Raw genomic sequence first — 19,421 nt, 5'->3', positions numbered from 1 at the left:
TAATTACATATTCTAATAATTTAAATCAGGGATGCAAACACATGTATGGTGAAGAAAGAGAGAGCTACCTGAAGTCGAAAAAAAAAAATGCGACAGCATAATATATAACCATGTGACGAAGGCCTGTGCTATATGCTTAAATAAATAGGAAATTCTATTTAATATACTCAGATCAATAAGAGACAGACAGATGTTAAATAGTAAATTAAGTTTTTTTTTTTTTTCGGAATTAGAAAAGTAACATAACTGCAGTGTTGGGGAGTAGTTAACTACATGTAGTTCAATTATATCACAGACAAACTTCCTAGCGTTTTTTTTTGTATGTGTGAATAATTAAGCGTATGCATGAATGAATGAAAACAAGCAGTAAAAAAAAATTTATGAAAACACCAGCTAGAAACAGAGGGGAAGGATGAGATATCTCCTGCAACTTCTATTGTTCTGATATTTCATCTCTCCCGGTTAGCACAATCCCCAAATCATAAGACAGTCATGAAATAGCCTACGCTGTCCCCTTAAACATTTTGCTAAATCATTAATTAGGGAGATTCCACCACTCACAACCGTGTTTTTTGTGGCAGCCTCGCGGGGCTTTTATTTTGAAAAGAAAATGCGCTTCAGCGACAATTCGTCCGTCACCCATACCCCCCCCCAAAAAAACTCTTTGGATATGGATGATTCACACAAGTCACCCAAACTGACGTGAAAAAAGAAACATTCGCCAAAAAGCGAGGTGTTTGCATCCCTGTTAAATATTTTCTCCAATCACATAATTCCTCAGATAGTAGCCATTGTGCTGGTATTGGTGCTTTAATTTACCGTAACATATACCAAAAAAAAAAAAAAAAAACAATAATCACTGTTCATGGGAGAGGATGTTCAGTTTTTTTTTTTTTATCCCCTTTCTCCTCACAATTGACGTGCTCATTCATAGTAACAGATAACGGGTGAGGCCTCCCCCTCGTAGCTCCCGCAGGCGTTGGCAGTGTCGCAGCATGTTCAAAATCCCCTGAAAACGTTTGTCCACCTTCATCTGAGTGAATTCACGGATGTCTGCCTCCACCACAAAATGCTGACCTGACGTGGATGAAGACATTTTATACAAAAGTGAGAACAGTGTTGTTCCAGTAAGTATGTAGTGATAGTGTCCTTGACCAATAAGTGCGATACTGATATTTGTTGGATTAAAGCTGCCCAATAGCCGGTATTCAACATCTTTAATATTTGACCATTTTCATGCCAAAACATACTAATTGAACTCTTGACTATGCCGCACAAGGATATTGCATTCCTCTGGAATATATCCGAAATTGTGCAATTATTATTTGCATTTTATTTGCATTTACCTGCATTCATTTGCACTGTCTCTATTGTACTGCACTGTCTTTATTGTTGTATACATTACCTTTATCTTATTTTAGTACCTATTTCTTCTATTACCTTGCTGTACTTGAATCATACTTGACATTTCCTTGGCATTGTCCGCCAACTGCTGCTGTGGCGCCTGAATTTCCCCAAGGGGATCAATAAAGTGCTATCTTAACTATATAATGTTTCCCCCAGAATTTAATTCTTACATTGTCTCCATTGAAATCCATCATAATAAAAATGATAATAACAAAATACATATTGATGCATACTTGCATGGAATCAATCAAAATGTCACATTTCAATTCAGGTTAAGGGCTTCCCACAGACAACCAGTGTAGTATTGATCAATTATACAATAAATATGTAATAAAACTGCATTGTATTACCGTATATTATATAAAAGATGGAGGACACTGACTGGACCCGATCCCATTTTTAATAAAAGGCTAGTACAAGCCAGATATATAGGCAAACCCGTATATTGGTCTAACCCTAGTTTAGGGGTGTATTTAATAAAATGAAATTAAAAGTACTACTAGGCTACATGCCATCCAGTTTAGCTGGACACTGTTTATATTCGGGACATGTACTTATTTCATCAACATCATCAACATGAGTGATTCAAAACTACCCATCATCAACTTTGGTATGCATTCAACACAAATAATGAAGCCGACATCCTTGCCAGTAGCATAGTAGCTTCTATCCCAACGTACCTTTTGTATCTTTTGTCTCCTCGTCCTTGAAGCGCTGGTAAAGCTTGCGTGTATTGTTGTTCATGGTTTTTGCTGACTGGTGGAGGATCTTGTACTTCCCTGTTACAGCCGTGTTAATGCTCTGCACTGCAGCGTTGAGCTGTCCGTAAGTTGTACGGCCTTTCATGTACCTGGGTGGGACAGAGCATTCACTTTAAGAGAATAGAAAATAACGTAAGGTTTAAAAAGACAAAGACATTAAAATCAAGAAGTAGAATAATTCAACTCGTTGCAATACATTACACAAGCTGCTCCAGCAGCAGGTTCACTACCAGGAATAATTACTTCAACATTTTGTATTTTGTACCCATAGGGAAGAGCATGAAGGAAGTTTTTATTCTGGCTTCCAATGATGCACTGAACAAAACCTGAAAGGTCAAAAGCAAAGTATGTCTATGTTCACTATGTTTTTCTTTTTTCACTTGTGCTGTTTTTAGTGACAGTTTTCCTATATTTGGCTAAATAAACATACATTTTTGGCATTTAAGTTTTAGCTCTTAACCAGAGTGACTTACAATGAGAACAACAGTAGAGACGCCTTCCATTCCTAGATCAACACCAACATTACAAGCAACTACAAATAAGAAGGTCAAAGGTCAGGGCAACAGTGCTGGTACAATACTCCTGTGACTAATGAAGGTAAAACAAGGCTTTCTGAAGCCTTGAGGCTTTGCAGCCAATTGTATTGAAAATGGGTTCGCTACTGGAAGCTTCAATTAACAGCACACATGAGTGGCATCTGCTGGTGAAATAGATGTAATGCAATTTAATGAGGCACCATTACTAGATCTGGGATTCTTCTGGGATTTATGAGTTTGGGTTTAAACAAATACAACAGGTATAACAGTTCTGTGTTTGACTGAACTTTAATTTGTCTGTAATTTTGAGGATGATGCATGTTATTTGGCAGGTCTGATTCTATATGTATGTTTATATTTTTGTTGTGTAGCAGAACTATGCTGCCATTACTTCTATGAAATGTGCTCTACACATAAAGATTGACTGATTGATGCAGTTTGACATGGGTCTGTTACAAATAGAGATTATGTCTAAGCATATTTTGGCAAAGTATATGCTTGGGTTTTGAGACTATGTATGTGTAATAGGGCTGTGCAAAAAAATCGATACAGCTGAGTATTGCAATATTTTTTTCCACAATACTGTATCGATTTTCCAGCCCCTGGTATCGATACATTAAAAAAAAAATTATTGATGTTTTAAATGGATTTAAAATGTCCTTAAATTTCCCTCAAATCCCTTTGAATTAAATAGTTTTGACTCAATTTGTCCGCTGAGTTATCAATATCATGTGATGTACATATTAGACTACCCAGGTGCAGGGCAGGAATTAACGTATACCACAGCCAAACGGCCAGTGCCGTGGACGCCCCGGAGTGTGGCCGTAATGCCCCTTCTAAAATTAACTATCCACACGACCAGTTTGGCATGCCCTGTTTTGACCTGGCCGTTGTGCCCTTAAAAGAAAGTTGCGGATTTCCTCATTTAAAACTACATGCGACGCAGCAAATAAACAAACTCACGTTTCCCAGAGTCTCCGTCATCACGCTGGACATCAACAGTAGCGCGAGATTTCTCCCACTCCCGCAAATATATGTGTAACGCTAACGTAAACTAACAGCTAATTATAAATTAAACTGAGAGGGAGAGAGAGAAGCCATCGCTAACTGCTAAGCTAAGTAACTAGCAGATCTGAAAAGCGTGTAAACAACTGTGGGATTAGCGAGAAAGTCGCTAAAAGAAGGAGAGAGCTATGAGTGCTTGAGCAGAACTAGTGTAAGTTTAAATGTACAGCTGGTAATTAGCCGCTGTAATGAAGAATATAGCAAAATTAACTGGGTTGAGAGCAGCAAAAACCCTGTAGCAGTAGCCTGCTTATGAGGCGTTTAGGGGACATCTGTAATTTGTAGCTACAGAAAATAACCTGGGTTACACTTACGTTATTGTGTGTTACTGGACATGTAACTAACTTAGCAGTCTGAGCCATCTTACATATGTGCTGTATCACACTGCAGCACTTAATTTTTCTATTAGGATATTTATTTTGTTGAGGAAAAAGGACCGAAAAAAGGATTTTAATAACCATTGGTTTTGGCCTTGGTGCCCTACATTTTGTCCCAATAAATCTGTATTTATCAAAGGCCAAAGTGGCCTTGCCCTAAAAATGACTTAATTCCAGGCCTGCAGGTGGTACACAGCAAGTTGTATTTTCAGCTCTATTTTTAAATTTTCAGTAAATTATGTAGAGTATTGCAATGTATCGCAATATGTATCGTATCGCAATGTATCGTGATACAATCGTATCATGACCCATGTATTGTGATACGTATCGTATCGTGAGGTCCTTGCCAATACCCAGCGTTAATGTGTAATGGGAATAAAATGCTCAGTGCTCATGCTCATATTAAGAAACTATTTCTTCAGCAGTATGACGCCAAAGTTTCAAAAGCTCAACCTGTCAAACCAAACCAGTCATGTGATTCACTGACTGAATGAAGCGTAAGCATCATTCATGTGATTATTTCCGCACCAAAGCAAGCATCAGCACACTGAGATGGAAGAGATTTTTAGAGAGGGAGCAGGGATGGAAATCATTCAGTGTTGGGTACTACTGAGGTGTTAATACTCACTGAGGGATGCTCTCAAACTCTGGCGTGGTGATAAACTCCATCTCTCTGATCTGGCTCTTGGTCTTTTTGACATTTTCCTGCTGGACCGGCTGCGGCTCCACTGCTCCATTCTGGCTCAGTGCAGGTTCACTTCCACTGAGAGATCAGACGAAGGCCAAACAGAACATCCAGCATTCAGAACAGTTTTATGTTTCTTGACATTATAGCTGAAAATATACTTGGGTCTAAGGGTTTTACATTTTGAGTGGAGGTGCGCCAATTAGGGCTGGGCAATATGGTTGAAATCAATATCACAATAATCCTAAGGATTTTTTTTAAATATCTATATACAGTATATCACAATATAGCACATGTATGCAAAATCACATGTTAAATCAAATTAATGTTAATCCCATTGAACTGACTAGTAATGTTGCACATGATGTCAAACAAAACTGAAATTTTCAAATAATATTCCTACCATACCTCACTTTGTCACAGCTTTTAAATAGAATTTGCTTGTCATAATTACAGCAGAAATGTGTGTCACGACATCCCAAAATCACCATATCATCACAACATGATTCCACTGTAAGTCAATAAATGATAATACTGAATCATCACCCAGCCCTAGCGCCAGAAGTATCTATACTATTGGGATCAGCACAGATCCAGCTCATGAGTACTGGTACTGGGATCAGCAAATGAAGCTGTCCTTATATCTATATTTTAATGATATGTACTTTGGCTAAATGCCATTCTGTTTTATTGAGCCTATTCTTTATCTATTAACATATTCTGAATAAGCTGTTTTTGAGAGTCCACAAGTAAGCTGTTTGACCAATATAATCAGATGAGGTTATATTCTCTAGCCTATGTTATGCAGCCTGTTTTTATATTTTATTATTTAGCAAATAAATAAATGTAATTGATGCACATAGTGCTTCGATTGAGACTCACATCTGGACTACTTAAAGTACCAAAATTTGGTACCAAAACATCCTTTGGTTTCCTTACACTGTTGGCAGTTTCTTCCTGGGCATGTGTGCAGGCATGTTGTCCTTAAGGTGCTGTACCTCCTCCAAATCATTTTGGAATGCCCTATCAAGTTCCTGGAACACAAAGAAATGCCCTTTATGATTTCAAGTAGTCCATCCATTAGGAATGATGTCATGTTAGCAAAAATAGCTGCACAGGCACACACAAAACAAAACACACATATAGGCCCATATCCCCGTTTCCTTGCTTATCAGCAATGTGCATACCTTGTAAAACATGACTTGAAACCTTTTACAAATCTTCAGGGTCTGCTAGTAAATTTGGCCTACTAGTAATCCACCAAGCAGCACTGCCATAAGTAAGAGGCAAACCAGTTCTAAAAGTTGAAATTTTATTGCAATAAGTTCTGCTTGGTGGATTGGATCTATGCTGAATTGAAGAGTGACTTCTAATGAATCAAAGATGGTCTTACCTCACACTTTAGGAGGTATGCATGTTTGGCAATAAGCAAGGCAGCGTTACACTGCCAGATTTTTGAATGGAGCTTGACATGGCGTTTTTCTCCACACGAGAGAACATCAAGTATCGGGGCTAGATATGACTGTACCTTCAAACGCTTCAGTTGGTCATTCTGTAGGCCCACGCATTTTTCAAACTCAAGGAGAAGTCCGTCGAGTGCAAAGACTTCTTGTCCAAGTTTCTTAATCCTACTTTGAGGCAATACTAAATGTGGAGAGGGAACAAAAGGACAAGTGAAACTCACATAAAAATAAATGCTATCAATTTTGTCTCATATACAGGACATCACCGTGACGTACCATCAACCGAGAGTTCCAGCATACGTTGTAAGGATGATATCTTGTCAGTAATGTGGCGGGTGATATCCTCCAGCTCACTCATATTGCTGAAAGAGTGAACCAATTAGATTTGATATTTGATCTAATATTACTAAACTGATAAATACCCCATGTTAGATAAGACAGTATGAAACTGTATTTATCCCCAGATTAGGCTGTTGCTGCAGCAAAACTATTCGGATTCAGCAGGGTGGAAAAAAAGAAAATGTAAGCACCAAGTGTAATACAATATAAGCAACAAAAACAGTAAAAATAATAAAAACAATGATAAAGAAATATAATATAAACTGTAGGGTTATATAAACATAGCTGCTTACCATTTCAACACTTTAAGTAGACTAGTATAGGTAGGAAATACGGGGAAAGTATGGATTACTTAGTTACTTGCATGTACCCAGTGTGACACTAATTTGTGAGGCTATTAGGAGTTAATTGCATCCACACAAAACACCTGCTAAATAATTCTGAAAACCTCTGCAATTATAACCTTGACACTTATGAAGCTTGACCTCAGGTAAGTTATCGTAACCTCACGTCAACGCTAAACACTAAAAAAGGGATACAAGGATTTTAAAGTATTAATTTGCCAGTTATTGACTAGCCAGAACTATAGTACAGTCTAACCTGCTAGCTACCGTACATGCCTGATGCCTCTTGTATGGGCAGACCGTTACACCTAACTTCATTCACAGCAAATATACACACCAGGTACGTTAGAATATTTAGAGGTATTTAGTAGCCTATCCTAATTCGGCATGCAGGTAATCCACCAAGGAACACTTCATTTCAATAAAACTCTACTTTTATAATTGGTTCACACTCGCTACTGCTCCCCGCGAGTTAACGTTGCTTTGGTGGAAGAACAGTGTGGAAAAAGGACAAGGTAACTGTAAAAGCTGACATTTATTGGAATAAGTACTGCCGACTTGAAGAGTGGATCCAGTTGATTCATTAAAGGGCTAAAGCCTTGTTCTGCGAGGTATATGCGTTCGCCGATAAGCAAAGAAGCACTGAACTGTCCGATTTTTGAATAGGGTTTGGCGTGCCTTCCAGGGCTAGTTAGCTGCTACCCTTTGCTTTGTTTACAAAGCAATCGGCGCTTTTACATAACAGCCAACGTTACCTACCGCTACCTAATAACACGACGGCTTTCACTGTCTGTCTTTCTATCTATATACATAAAAATGCATTTTTAGACGACTTACACATTGCTACGTTCTTGTTCGTCTTCCAACACAGTACTGCGTTTCCCAATTCCCGGTCAGTATGAATTTGAATTGTGACGCGGTACTCGTCACTTCCGCTGCGAACAGGAACCTCTGTTCTGCTCTGTTCCAACTTTTTATTTATTTATTTTTTTTAATCAAAGAGTACAGTACAAATATGGGAACAAGATAAACACCTTTACAATTCTGAAGATGTCAGAGAGTTAGTGTGGTTACTCTGGTTTTAGTAGATACACACGTTTATTTGCACATTTTTTCTGCAAATCAAGCACACCTGGCCTAATACTTACCACAAATTTGTTTTTTTTTTCTCTACAGGATGACCTCTCCGATGCTCTGTAAAATACAGCTTGGAAGGTTGGATTTTTCACGACTGTTATTTCCATGTGATGAGCACCGAAAAAGCACAGATTTGGAAGTGTGATGATGATGCTATAAAAATATTGACTAATAATGTAATAATTTGACTTAATACATTCTTCTTATTCTTACTGCCAGGGTTGGCTGTACGGACAAAAAAAACCACAATTATTATTTATTTATTTATTATTATTTATAAATCACGTAATTCCCCCTTTTATAAATCCTAATAATCGTGAAATGGCACACACAATTTCAATTCAATTCAAGGTGCTTTATTGGCATGACAGTTCACAAACAAACAATATTGCCAAAGCATGTAACAAGAGATTAATCATCAATAAAAGTATTAAATAACAAAAATAAATACATAAATAAATGATAAAATAAAATTAAAAAAAAAAAAAAAATGCATGAACATGCATGAGCCTCATACTTCGCCCCCTTAAAGGATAAGGCCGGTGTTGTTTAATGCATTGCTTACTGTCAACAAATCCTATGAAAATAACAAAATCAGCAATGATTTTGTTTTGCCAGCAAATCTCGTCCATGTAGCCGGTGCCCAATGAAGCCATGTCTCAGCAGCCACAGAACTCCATTGTATTAAAAAAACGATTAAAAACACGTCACAGAGCCATGCCGTTGCTCTGGGCAACATATTTCATCATCACGATGCACCGGGCCAGCCGACTTTTTCCTCAAACAACTTAATAAGCCGGCCGTAAACACTTTGCGATCTCAGGAAAGTAGTTCCGTAGCACCGAAAATAGTCCCCGGCGTAATGAAGAATTTGTTTCCATTTGAATTTGATTTGGTAATAACTACAACAGCCTGACTTTTCATGGTAACAGTTAGCGGTTTTTAAAATTGAAACTATGTCTTTGTGAGCTGTATTTCAAGGTTTTTAGCTTACAATTTGAGCCAATTACTTCCGGGTTGACGGCTAAAAAGGTACGTGGGAAGTCAGAAAGTAACGGGAGTAGAGCAAACGCATTGTTGATTTTGTTATTTTCATAGGATTTGTTGACGGTAAGCAATGCATTAAAAAACATCGGCCTTATCCTTTAACTCCCACAATTAACTATAGATGATTAATGAAAACTTAATTAAAGGTCCCATATCGTGTAAAAGGGAATTCCCCTTGCCTCTTTGATTATAAAGGAGTTGGATGTGCTATCTAGACATGGTGAAAGTATCAAAACGCACGGCCGCCAACTAAATCCACACAATCCATATTAGAAAAGCGAGCCTCTAAACGAGCCGTTTGGACTTCCGTCACAAAGAAATAATAGACTAACAAAGTGTTTTTTTCAAAGCGGTTGAGCGGTTGTCATTGTTTATTACCAGAGAGTTTTCCCTACCTGTAGCTGCCGGGGCTGCAGTGTCTCACATTTCACTCTTGAAACGATTAGCCAATCAGAACCGAGGGTCGTTAATATTAATGAGCCTTAAAGACACAGCGACACAAACAGCCTGTTCTTGGTAAGGCTCAGAGAGATGCTGGAAAATGAATGTGTAAAAATGGATTGAGAGTGTTTTTGGTACATGTAATTAATGTAATTAATTAATGTAATAGTGTGAGATTATTACATTATCTGGGAATTCATTACACTCAGGTTTTAACCCATTTAGAAGGACATTTTATTGCATTTTGACACGTTATTACATTATCAGTTGCTAAAGGCACTGAAACGTGGGGTAGCTTGGAACAACTTACATGTTTTTCTGCCACTGAAGGCTTTTTTTTAAGGAGGTGGGGCTGCAGTATCAAGGGATGTTCTTAATAAGCTGTTAAAGCTAGTGGTCAGCTCATCAGTCGCAGATCATTCCCGATTGAAACTCTACTGCATGTCATTCTTTCTCTCTTTCCCATACTTTCCGTCACCCTCCTCTGTGTACTACTTAACAAACTGGAAATGCTTTCAAAATAAACTTAAAGTATACAGTATGCAGCTATATTGCACAATGTTATTTATTTAATAATAATCATTTCTAACATGTTATTCTTTTCGTTCTTTATAGCAATTACCCTGAAAGCCCAAATTTATTTTAGGCATTCAGGGTATCTTTTTCCCCCACTTAAAAATATGTTCCCTAAAATCTATCCTCAGATACTTATGAAGACCTCTTGCTGCATTATATGAATAACTCTTAAATATCCAGTCCATGTAATTCCATGGACATATGTTTTCCCCTTGTGTGTCTATCTTTATGCTTATATGATTCTATTGTCCCCACAGAGTATCGGGTCAAAATTCCTGGTGTAGGTAGATCTACTTGACGAATAAATTTGATTCTGATTACCTAGCCTGATGCCTGAAGTACAGTGCTGACCAATTTAATGTGCCAGGCAACTCTTCCATTAGTCCGCCTGTTAACTGCCCATGGTGAGGTGAAAATCCAGTTTGCATGTGTGGACGCATGCCAAGCTATATCCTGGGCCAGCCAAGTCCCAAGGCATTTCACCCACAAATCTTATACAGTAGCTGTTGGCAACAAAATGCATAAATGTCAAGTCAAGTTTATTTATATAGCCCTTCATCACAAATGCATGTCTCAAAAGACTGTACAGAAGACAAGCCTACCGAGATCTAACTAGTCAGCATTTAATCACAAAACAAAATGATGCAATACAGTATGCAACAAAATAAAACACAAGGAAACAAAACAAAGCACTCATTGCTGTGATGCGTTCACACTGCACTTCCCAGACACCTGTCAATCAAAAAAGTATGTCCAGTACTGTGACATCTTTCTCCTTGGATTTTCTGTTGATGCAGTTTGAGTTTCTGTAGGTGGTGCTCTTTTCTTTGTCTGTTCAGCCATGGTGGCTATACACAAATAGGTTGTTTTTAGCCCCACGACAGCAGGGGCTCTATGGATGGAATTGTCGGTCGGTTGGTCGCTCTGTTCACCACTTTATGGGTCACGTGGCCCGCAGGGAGTTACACTGCAGACTCTCAAGCGGGAGACCAGAGTTCGATTCCTGACAGAGACACAAAATTCAACATCGTGGGGCTGTTACACTCTTAGTCTTGTTACTCCAATACTCAGTGATTTCTGTAAGGGTATACAACAGAGAACATCTAGCTACTATCAAGCTATATTTGCACACATTTATCAATATATTTGCACATTATTTTTTTTATTTTTATAATTTGTCATATTATTAAACCAAATTAAACATGCAATAATATGGAGATTTTTTCCTATCTTTAATCAAGAGCGTGGTCTTTCAATTTGAGAGCATGGTTTATTGATTTCACGTTCAGATTTTGTAATGCTTTCCCTCAAACCCTGTCCTCGCACTCAAATATCTCCTGCTTGCACTTAGATTTGCTCTGCTTCTGCTCAAACTGTATGCTTGCACTCAGATATAATGTTGCTTGCACACAGATTTCCTGCGCTCCAGCTTCAGCCCTTCTCCTCGCACTCAGGCTGCTTCTGTGCGCTCGTGAAACGTCTGCTCTCGGATTTCTGCTCTGCTCTCGGATTTTTTGTGCAACAACCCTGTCAAAATTCCCCAACCAATAGAATGCCAGGTGTAGTGTTGACCAATGAAATGATCCCTGCCTCGTTGCGGGTGCGTTCGCTTTACTTCTTAGAGCATCCCGTACGGGCGGTTACTGTTTAACCGGGTTCATCCACTCCCGCCCTCCGGGGCTTTATTAAATACGACTTTTGGAATAAAAGGACAGTTAATGTATATACCAGCGCCTGTACTTTTTCCTTTTACTATAATAGCTACATAAAATAGTAGCCGTATAGCACACCGGCCTCCCGTCGGTGTGCTAGAGGAGAAAACAACGTCACCTTCATGACTCAGGAGCGGGAGTCTTGCGGATCACTGGCCAATATGGACCGCCAAAGTCAAGGACCTCAAGTAAGTTTTTTATTTTAATGGTGCTATTACTTCCTTCAAATTGAATTGGTTAAGTCATATTTGCGGCATAAGAATACATCCATGATAATATGCTTGGCTTTCAAGTGTTGTACGTTATGGGAACATTGTTGCTAGGCAACTAACAACAAAATGGACGCTGCCGTGTTTCATTTTCTTCCTGTATTTTAGTGTTTAGGAATGGGAAAAGTACCAACAGCAAAAGTAACCAGCTAACACATTAAGACAGTAGAAAACAAAAGTAAATTCAATGAGCAACTACATTTTAAAAACGCAATTGGTGTGTTGTGTATATATCCTTCTCTTCAAATGATGTTTACCGTTGCTGTGTCAAAGTCTGCTCTATCAGAAAGGTTTCACATATTGGAAATACGGTAAACACGTCCCCACTTGCAGGTATCATATCTGTAACATATCTACAATTAAATCAGTTACATTGCAGACATTAAGCACTAGCTTTCCAGTTGAACAACGAGGGGTCTGTTACTGTTAAAGCTGAGGAAATCCTTAAATTGTGTCACAGATATTATTCCAATTTATTCCAATCTCAGTTAATGCTACAGCGTGATTACTGGAGATTGAGATACACATTTAGCTACTCATAATTTCTCTGGGTTTGACTGGGTTTATAAGCATTAATTAATGGCTTCATTAATTTTTAATAAATCATTTACTAATGCTTTGAAAATCATTTAGAAGTCATTAATAGGCAATGTAACTGATTTAATTGTAGATATGTTACAGATATGAATATGATACCTGCAAGTGGGGACGTGTTTACCGTATTTCCAATATGTGAAACCTTTCTGATAGAGCAGACTTTGACACAGCAACGGTAAACATCATTTGAAGAGAAGGATATATACACAACACACCAATTGCGTTTTTAAAATGTAGTTGCTCATTGAATTTACTTTTGTTTTCTACTGTCTTAATGTGTTAGCTGGCTACTTTTGCTGTTGGTACTTTTCCCATTCCTAAACACTAAAATACAGGAAGAAAATGAAACACGGCGGCGTCCATTTTGTTGTTAGTTGCCTAGCAACAATGTTCCCATAACGTACAACACTTGAAAGCCAAGCATATTATCATGGATGTATTCTTATGCCGCAAATATGACTTAACCAATTCAATTTGAAGGAAGTAATAGCACCATTAAAATAAAAAACTTACTTGAGGTCCTTGACTTTGGCGGTCCATATTGGCCAGTGATCCGCAAGACTCCCGCTCCTGAGTCATGAAGGTGACGTCGTTTTCTCCTCTAGCACACCGACGGGAGGCCGGTGTGCTATACGGCTACTATTTTATGTAGCTATTATAGTAAAAGGAAAAAGTACAGGCGCTGGTATATACATTAACTGTCCTTTTATTCCAAAAGTCGTATTTAATAAAGCCCCGGAGGGCGGGAGTGGATGAACCCGGTTAAACAGTAACCGCCCGTACGGGATGCTCTAAGAAGTAAAGCGAACGCACCCGCAACGAGGCAGGGATCATTTCATTGGTCAACACTACACCTGGCATTCTATTGGTTGGGGAATTTTGACAGGGTTGTTGCACAAAAAATCCGAGAGCAGAGCAGAAATCCGAGAGCAGACGTTTCACGAGCGCACAGAAGCAGCCTGAGTGCGAGGAGAAGGGCTGAAGCTGGAGCGCAGGAAATCTGTGTGCAAGCAACATTATATCTGAGTGCAAGCATACAGTTTGAGCAGAAGCAGAGCAAATCTAAGTGCAAGCAGGAGATATTTGAGTGCGAGGACAGGGTTTGAGGGAAAGCATTACAAAATCTGAACGTGAAATCAATAAACCATGCTCTCAAATTGAAAGACCACGCTCTTGATTAAAGATAGGAAAAAATCTCCATACAATAAGCGATTTTCTGACCACTAGAGGGTGACAGAAACCGCAACACATTTGTAAGTAAACCACAGCAAAGCTGCTGGATTACTGAGGCCCTATAAGGGCAAACCAAAATCGAAGGACTGTGCATAAAGGCTAATAGCTAAAATAAACGTACCTTTGGAGAAGTGTCACCGGTTACCAGTTTCACTTTGCCAGATTTTTCTCCCGCTGAAGGTTACATGTCCCATAATGACAAGTGAAGAGGAAGGTAGCAAGTTTACTAGTTTAACAAGTTTACTCGCTCGCTTCATTGATTCCGCCATTACAAGATTTTTTTTCAGGAATGGGAGGGGAAGAGTGCCGCTTTTAAAGAGCGAGGGAGGTGCCAAACTAATTTTTTTTAAATTAAAAGCTACTGAATCGTTACTGAAAAGCTACTTCGTTCCGGAGCGGAATTTGACAGCAAGCTTTAGAAAAGAAGTGAAAACAGCAACACAGCTGGCTGCTGTGTGTGGATATTGGTTTATATTATTATGTCTCAATGAAATCTCCACATAGCACACATTAGTTTCAGGACTGGTTATAAGGTCTGATATCCCTTATTGCAGGTTTTAAAAAAAGCTGATACCTTGCACACACTGGCTAAGGTTAACTTAGTGCCACAATTAGCAATGTTACCTACTCTCTCTCCAGCACCCATATAATGTGGAACGAGTGTTATTGGTCACTAGGTTACAGCCAGACAACAACAGTCAAGTGGGAAACCATCCATCTGTTTCCCAGCTTACTGGAAGTCTGTCCAACCTAGCTGTCCTCTCTTAGAACAAGTCTCCCAGCCTCAAGTCTCTGCCAAGTTTTTAACTATAAAGGGGACAGGTAATTCTGCTTCTTATACCTTCTTATATTTTTCTACTTTCTTATATTAATTCCAAAGAAACCGCTGTTGTTGCTTCTGTAGACATAAACTGCATCACTTCCTATGCAGCAGAGGATTTTTGCTGGAAAAGGTGTTCAGTGCAGCAAATGTAAAAGCTTTCATGAGCTGGCTATAGGTTGAATCACTATTGTATGGTGTCGATCAGCAATAGAGTAGTAAAACAGATATTTATTCATATGAAAAGTTTTGGATTGTTACTTTAATGCATGTTTAAATTGAACATTGTAGCTCGAGTGATACATTGATGACAGAAGAACATAGATTTGGTGATGGATGGCGTGTCAATGTCTATTCATATAGTTGGTGATGGATGGATTAAACATCAGTGCTTGATTTAGGCACGGTGGATTATGAGGAAGGTTACATTGTCTATTTGAGACCGCATATACACACACTCACTTGCAGATGCATGTGTGACACCCACTAAAATGTGGTCACATTTGTGGTTATGTATTTAACAAGAGAAATGCACTTGGTGATTTTACTTCTCAACAGTAGGGGGCAGTGTGAGGCTGTGGCTTAACCTTTGAATAGCCGTGATCTGCTGGTTCCTCTTCCCCTCATAGTTGCAGAGGATTCAGAGAAGCCAAGCCACGTCTCACTGTCTCATCCTTTCCTTTTTTTTTCAGGTTAGTAACATGAAATAACAGTTTCACAAAATTATTGTATGATTGCCAGCTAAATCTGGTCAGTGGAGTTGAGGTAAAAATGTAAGTTTGGTCGAGGGCTCTGTAATGGCATCAGGGTGTTGTCGTAGCTAGTTGCTAATGCTAACTCCAGTCACATGCCCTCCATACGGGGTCCAACGAACAACAGTTAATATTACGGTTAACGTTAAAGTAATGTGAAGATGTTAAAGGAATAGTTCACCCAAAAATGAAAATTCAGTCATTATCTACTCATCCCCATGCTAGTTGAAACTCTACTTTAGTTTGTTAGTCCATTTAACAGTCGCGGAGCTTCCCAGCACAACTTCGTAGCAGCCTTCTCCAAAACAATTGGGAGGCGTTGGAGGACCGATCTTTAGAGTTCCAAAAATAACAAATAATAACCATAAAATGAACCCATACAGCTTGTATAGTATAATTCAAGTCCTCTGACACCACACGATCGCTCTATGAATGGAAAAAAATGAACCTTGATCCATTATTTCATGAAAATCAAGTTGATCGGCATTGTATTTACCTCCACCAAACCTTGTGAGGCCAGCGTGACCGGCCAACGTGTGCGACAGTGCGCGACCTCCATCTCGTGATTAAATAGATAGTCTCCAATACAATGATTACAAAGAGAGAACTTTTATGTACATGCTGGGACAACTTAAATAAATATAGTTGCAGAGGATTCAGAGAAGCTAAGCCATATCTCCCTGTCTCATCATTTCCTTTTGTTTTTCAGTTTATAACGGTCATAGCTATCTGTCATCTGTCTGTCTGTCTATCACACTCACAGTACACACAATAGATTAAACTAAAGGTTACCTTGCTTTTAACAGAAGCCAGCAACCGTATACAATGAATCATCTTCTAAATCCTGTAGCTGGAATCATAGCTGCCCATCTATTTCAATCTCTTTATCCATTGGAACCTGTACCTTTAATCCCAGAGATTAATGAAAAAATAGTTTGGACATTTTAGCAGGCTTGTATCTATAAAAGTGGGACATCAATTGAAAGAGAAGACTTGTGTGCATACCATTGTCTCCAATAGGGTCCAACTGATATGGGGTTTTGAAGGCCAATACTTTTGCATTGAAGCTGCCAAATAGCTGAGATTTTGTGCCAGTTTTCCAAATTTGCTTATTTTCTAGGCAAAAATTACAATTGTTCAGTGTTTCCCCCCAGAATTGTATTCTTGTCAGGGTGGGCCAGCCAGACTAATGTAATAGTTTTAGGTAGGTTAGCAGCTTAAGGCAGAGTGAGGCAGGGTTCACTGCAGGTTTTACAGACTGTTGAGTAAAATCCTCCCAACACATTGGAATGATTTCTCTGGTCAGACATTTGATATAAAATAAATACATAAATAAATACAAATAATAATAAACATGCATGCTTTTGTGGAATCTGATCAAAATGTTGCATTAGAATCGGGGTAATGTATAATGAGCCAGGATAAGTAAAGAGAATGAAATAATACCTGTGTATTTGAAACAAAGATATTTGATAAAAGAGAGTAAATAAATCAGAACATTCTACACACTAACATGTGTCTGACGTCCTGTCATTGTTCTTGGCCGTTGTCCGGTAACAACTGCATTAAATTAATAGTTAGACATGCTGTAATTGCTGGCAGCCAAACCTATCTGACAGTCGAGCAGCTGCTGGCGTTAGCTAGCTAATTAGCATGCCACAGACAGATATAACTGGTAGGAGTGGGTGGATAGTTGCTAACATTACCCTCTTACCCAAAAAGATATCAGTCCGACAGACACTGTTTTAAGCCAGTGAACGTCAATATACTCTCGCTATTTCCCTTAACACAACCTGTAATCTATAATCAATTTAAAGAAAATCAATAACCTTTTTTTTTTTAAATTAAATTTAGTGCAAATTGGTAACAGTACAACCAAAGAAGTCAAGGACAAAAACAAAACAAACACAATAACAGATACAAAAACAGAAATGCCATGAACACTATATGATGACAAGACAAAATTTGACAGTTACCATCCAATTCCCCTGAAAAAAAGTTTACCATTTAGTCAGCTATACAGACTAAAACGAATTTGCAGTTCAGATAATGATTACATAATCCAAAGTAAAGCCATGCTACAAATGTTTAAAGAAACGGGATATCCAGATAGTCATCTTCGATCAGCATCCGAATTAGTTGAAAACAAAAACAGAAATGATCTATTTATGAAAACATTTTCTCTGTGAATTATATTATGACCTACAGTCCCTTCAGTCATTTCATTAAGTCAACGGTAAAGAAATATTGGTACATATTGTCTTCAGATAGAACACTAAACAATGTCTTTCAACACCCTCTATTATTTACTCATAAAAGAGTTTTCTGATATTTTGTATAATCTTTTGACATGTTTTTTTGTGCACGTTTAACAATGTAACTAGCACGGATGACCCCTGGTGGTTACATCAGGAACCACATGTTGAAGTTTAGCTTAACACCAGGGATTTACAAAGCAAGGCCTTCACATAATGATTCTTGTTATGGGGATTAGATCCTTCATGTCAAAATGTTAGAGGTATTTTGAAAGTTGCGTCTGCATGTATGAAATACTTTGAAGTCTCTTATTTTGTTGATTCAATGTTGTAATGAGATCATGTTGAGATGATGAGATCACCTGTGTCTTTCTGCACACCTGTGACCAGTGCTTAAGCACCTCGCGGTTTTGGACTACCTGCATTCTAGTACTTATTTGCGTGGACCCGGCACCTCTGGTGGCATGAAAGTTTGTTTTTTTTGGAGTTTTTTTGTCTGCCATGTAATAATCCCAGTAGTTGACTCTTCCTTTCCCCTCCATTGCAAAAACTGAATTGGCTCATTTCCATATGAAGACAGGTGATTATTACCCTATTAGAAAGTAGCAGCAAGCGCATAGTAATCACGTCACATGAGTGAGCTGCTCTGCAGAGTGTGTTATGGTAAACTTCAGACATCGTCATGGCTAAAAGACAGTTGAATTTGCTGTCCATATGTTCGCTGTGTGGACTATCTTTGGAAAATTAGACAAGGTAAGCATGTTTTTTTTTTGTTTGTAAACATGTTACAGTTCTCTGCTGGGACGATAACATCTAAATTCATATTTGCATAGATGAAAACAGAAATTATTTAGAGTGCGGACCTGTAAGTCCCACAGTTAAATATGTGGGACACTGCGCATTTTATGTTGAGTGTCCAGAAATAATTGGTAATATAATTGGTTGAGTGGAGGGCTGTAAGCCCCACATCAATGTGGGCATTTCAAAACCAGCGCGGTCCAGCTGAGTGTGCACATTTAGGTCTACTTCTAGCTGCATGGCATGACCATGACACGTTTTATTGCTGTCGTTTCATTATTCGCTGACACTGTTTCCTACGTTCAAAATAGATATCGTATGAAAGTATTTGTATTGAATATTAATGCGTAACTACTTGAGCCAGAATTTGTCTGGTAAATGGTTTAAGCCATTGCAGTTTCCTTGATGTGTTTATATGTGATTAGGATATCTCACAGCCAAGTATGTGGGCATTTTATGTTGTGCACAGTGCAGTTATATCTTTAGTCCACTACTTGAAGGGCAGATTTGTAAAAACCCATCGGTTTGGACAAAATAAGCATTATGTAGCCTATGCAATAATCAAATATTGTTATAGGTCAGCAGTAGTCGGAGCTCTAAGGTCATATAGTCGGTCATTTAGTAATGTTTAGGCTGTTAGATCTACAGTAAGCTGTATGGCTGCACTGAGCACCACCGTGCCTCCAATGCGCTTGTTGTCTTGATATGTTCCAGAACCTTTTCCCTCCAGACCGACTCGCAGGAACACCGACCACTTGGTGTTCTGGGACCTCATCATTTACAAATTAAACACTGCTCTTAATTTAA

At 38.5% G+C, this 19,421-nt stretch overlaps 1 protein-coding gene across 1 annotated transcript; it reads right to left on the bottom strand.

The window, feature by feature from the left end:
- Positions 1-399: 399 nt before the first annotated feature.
- Positions 400-7,863, bottom strand: ska1 (spindle and kinetochore associated complex subunit 1). Its single transcript, XM_071925959.2, has 7 exons — positions 7,815-7,863; positions 6,571-6,656; positions 6,360-6,475; positions 5,771-5,865; positions 4,775-4,909; positions 2,088-2,257; positions 400-1,077 (listed from the first exon to the last, which is right to left on the bottom strand). Exons 2-7 carry the CDS (start codon positions 6,650-6,652, stop codon positions 929-931), a joined length of 747 nt encoding a protein of 248 aa, XP_071782060.1. The 5' UTR covers positions 6,653-6,656; positions 7,815-7,863; the 3' UTR covers positions 400-928.
- Positions 7,864-19,421: the final 11,558 nt, after the last annotated feature.

The sequence above is a fragment of the Centroberyx gerrardi genome, chromosome 4, assembly GCF_048128805.1.
Source record: "Centroberyx gerrardi isolate f3 chromosome 4, fCenGer3.hap1.cur.20231027, whole genome shotgun sequence".
Lineage (NCBI taxonomy): Eukaryota > Metazoa > Chordata > Actinopteri > Beryciformes > Berycidae > Centroberyx > Centroberyx gerrardi.
The sequence above is the reverse complement of the archived record's forward strand: the minus strand, read 5'-3'. Positions and strand labels throughout refer to the sequence as shown.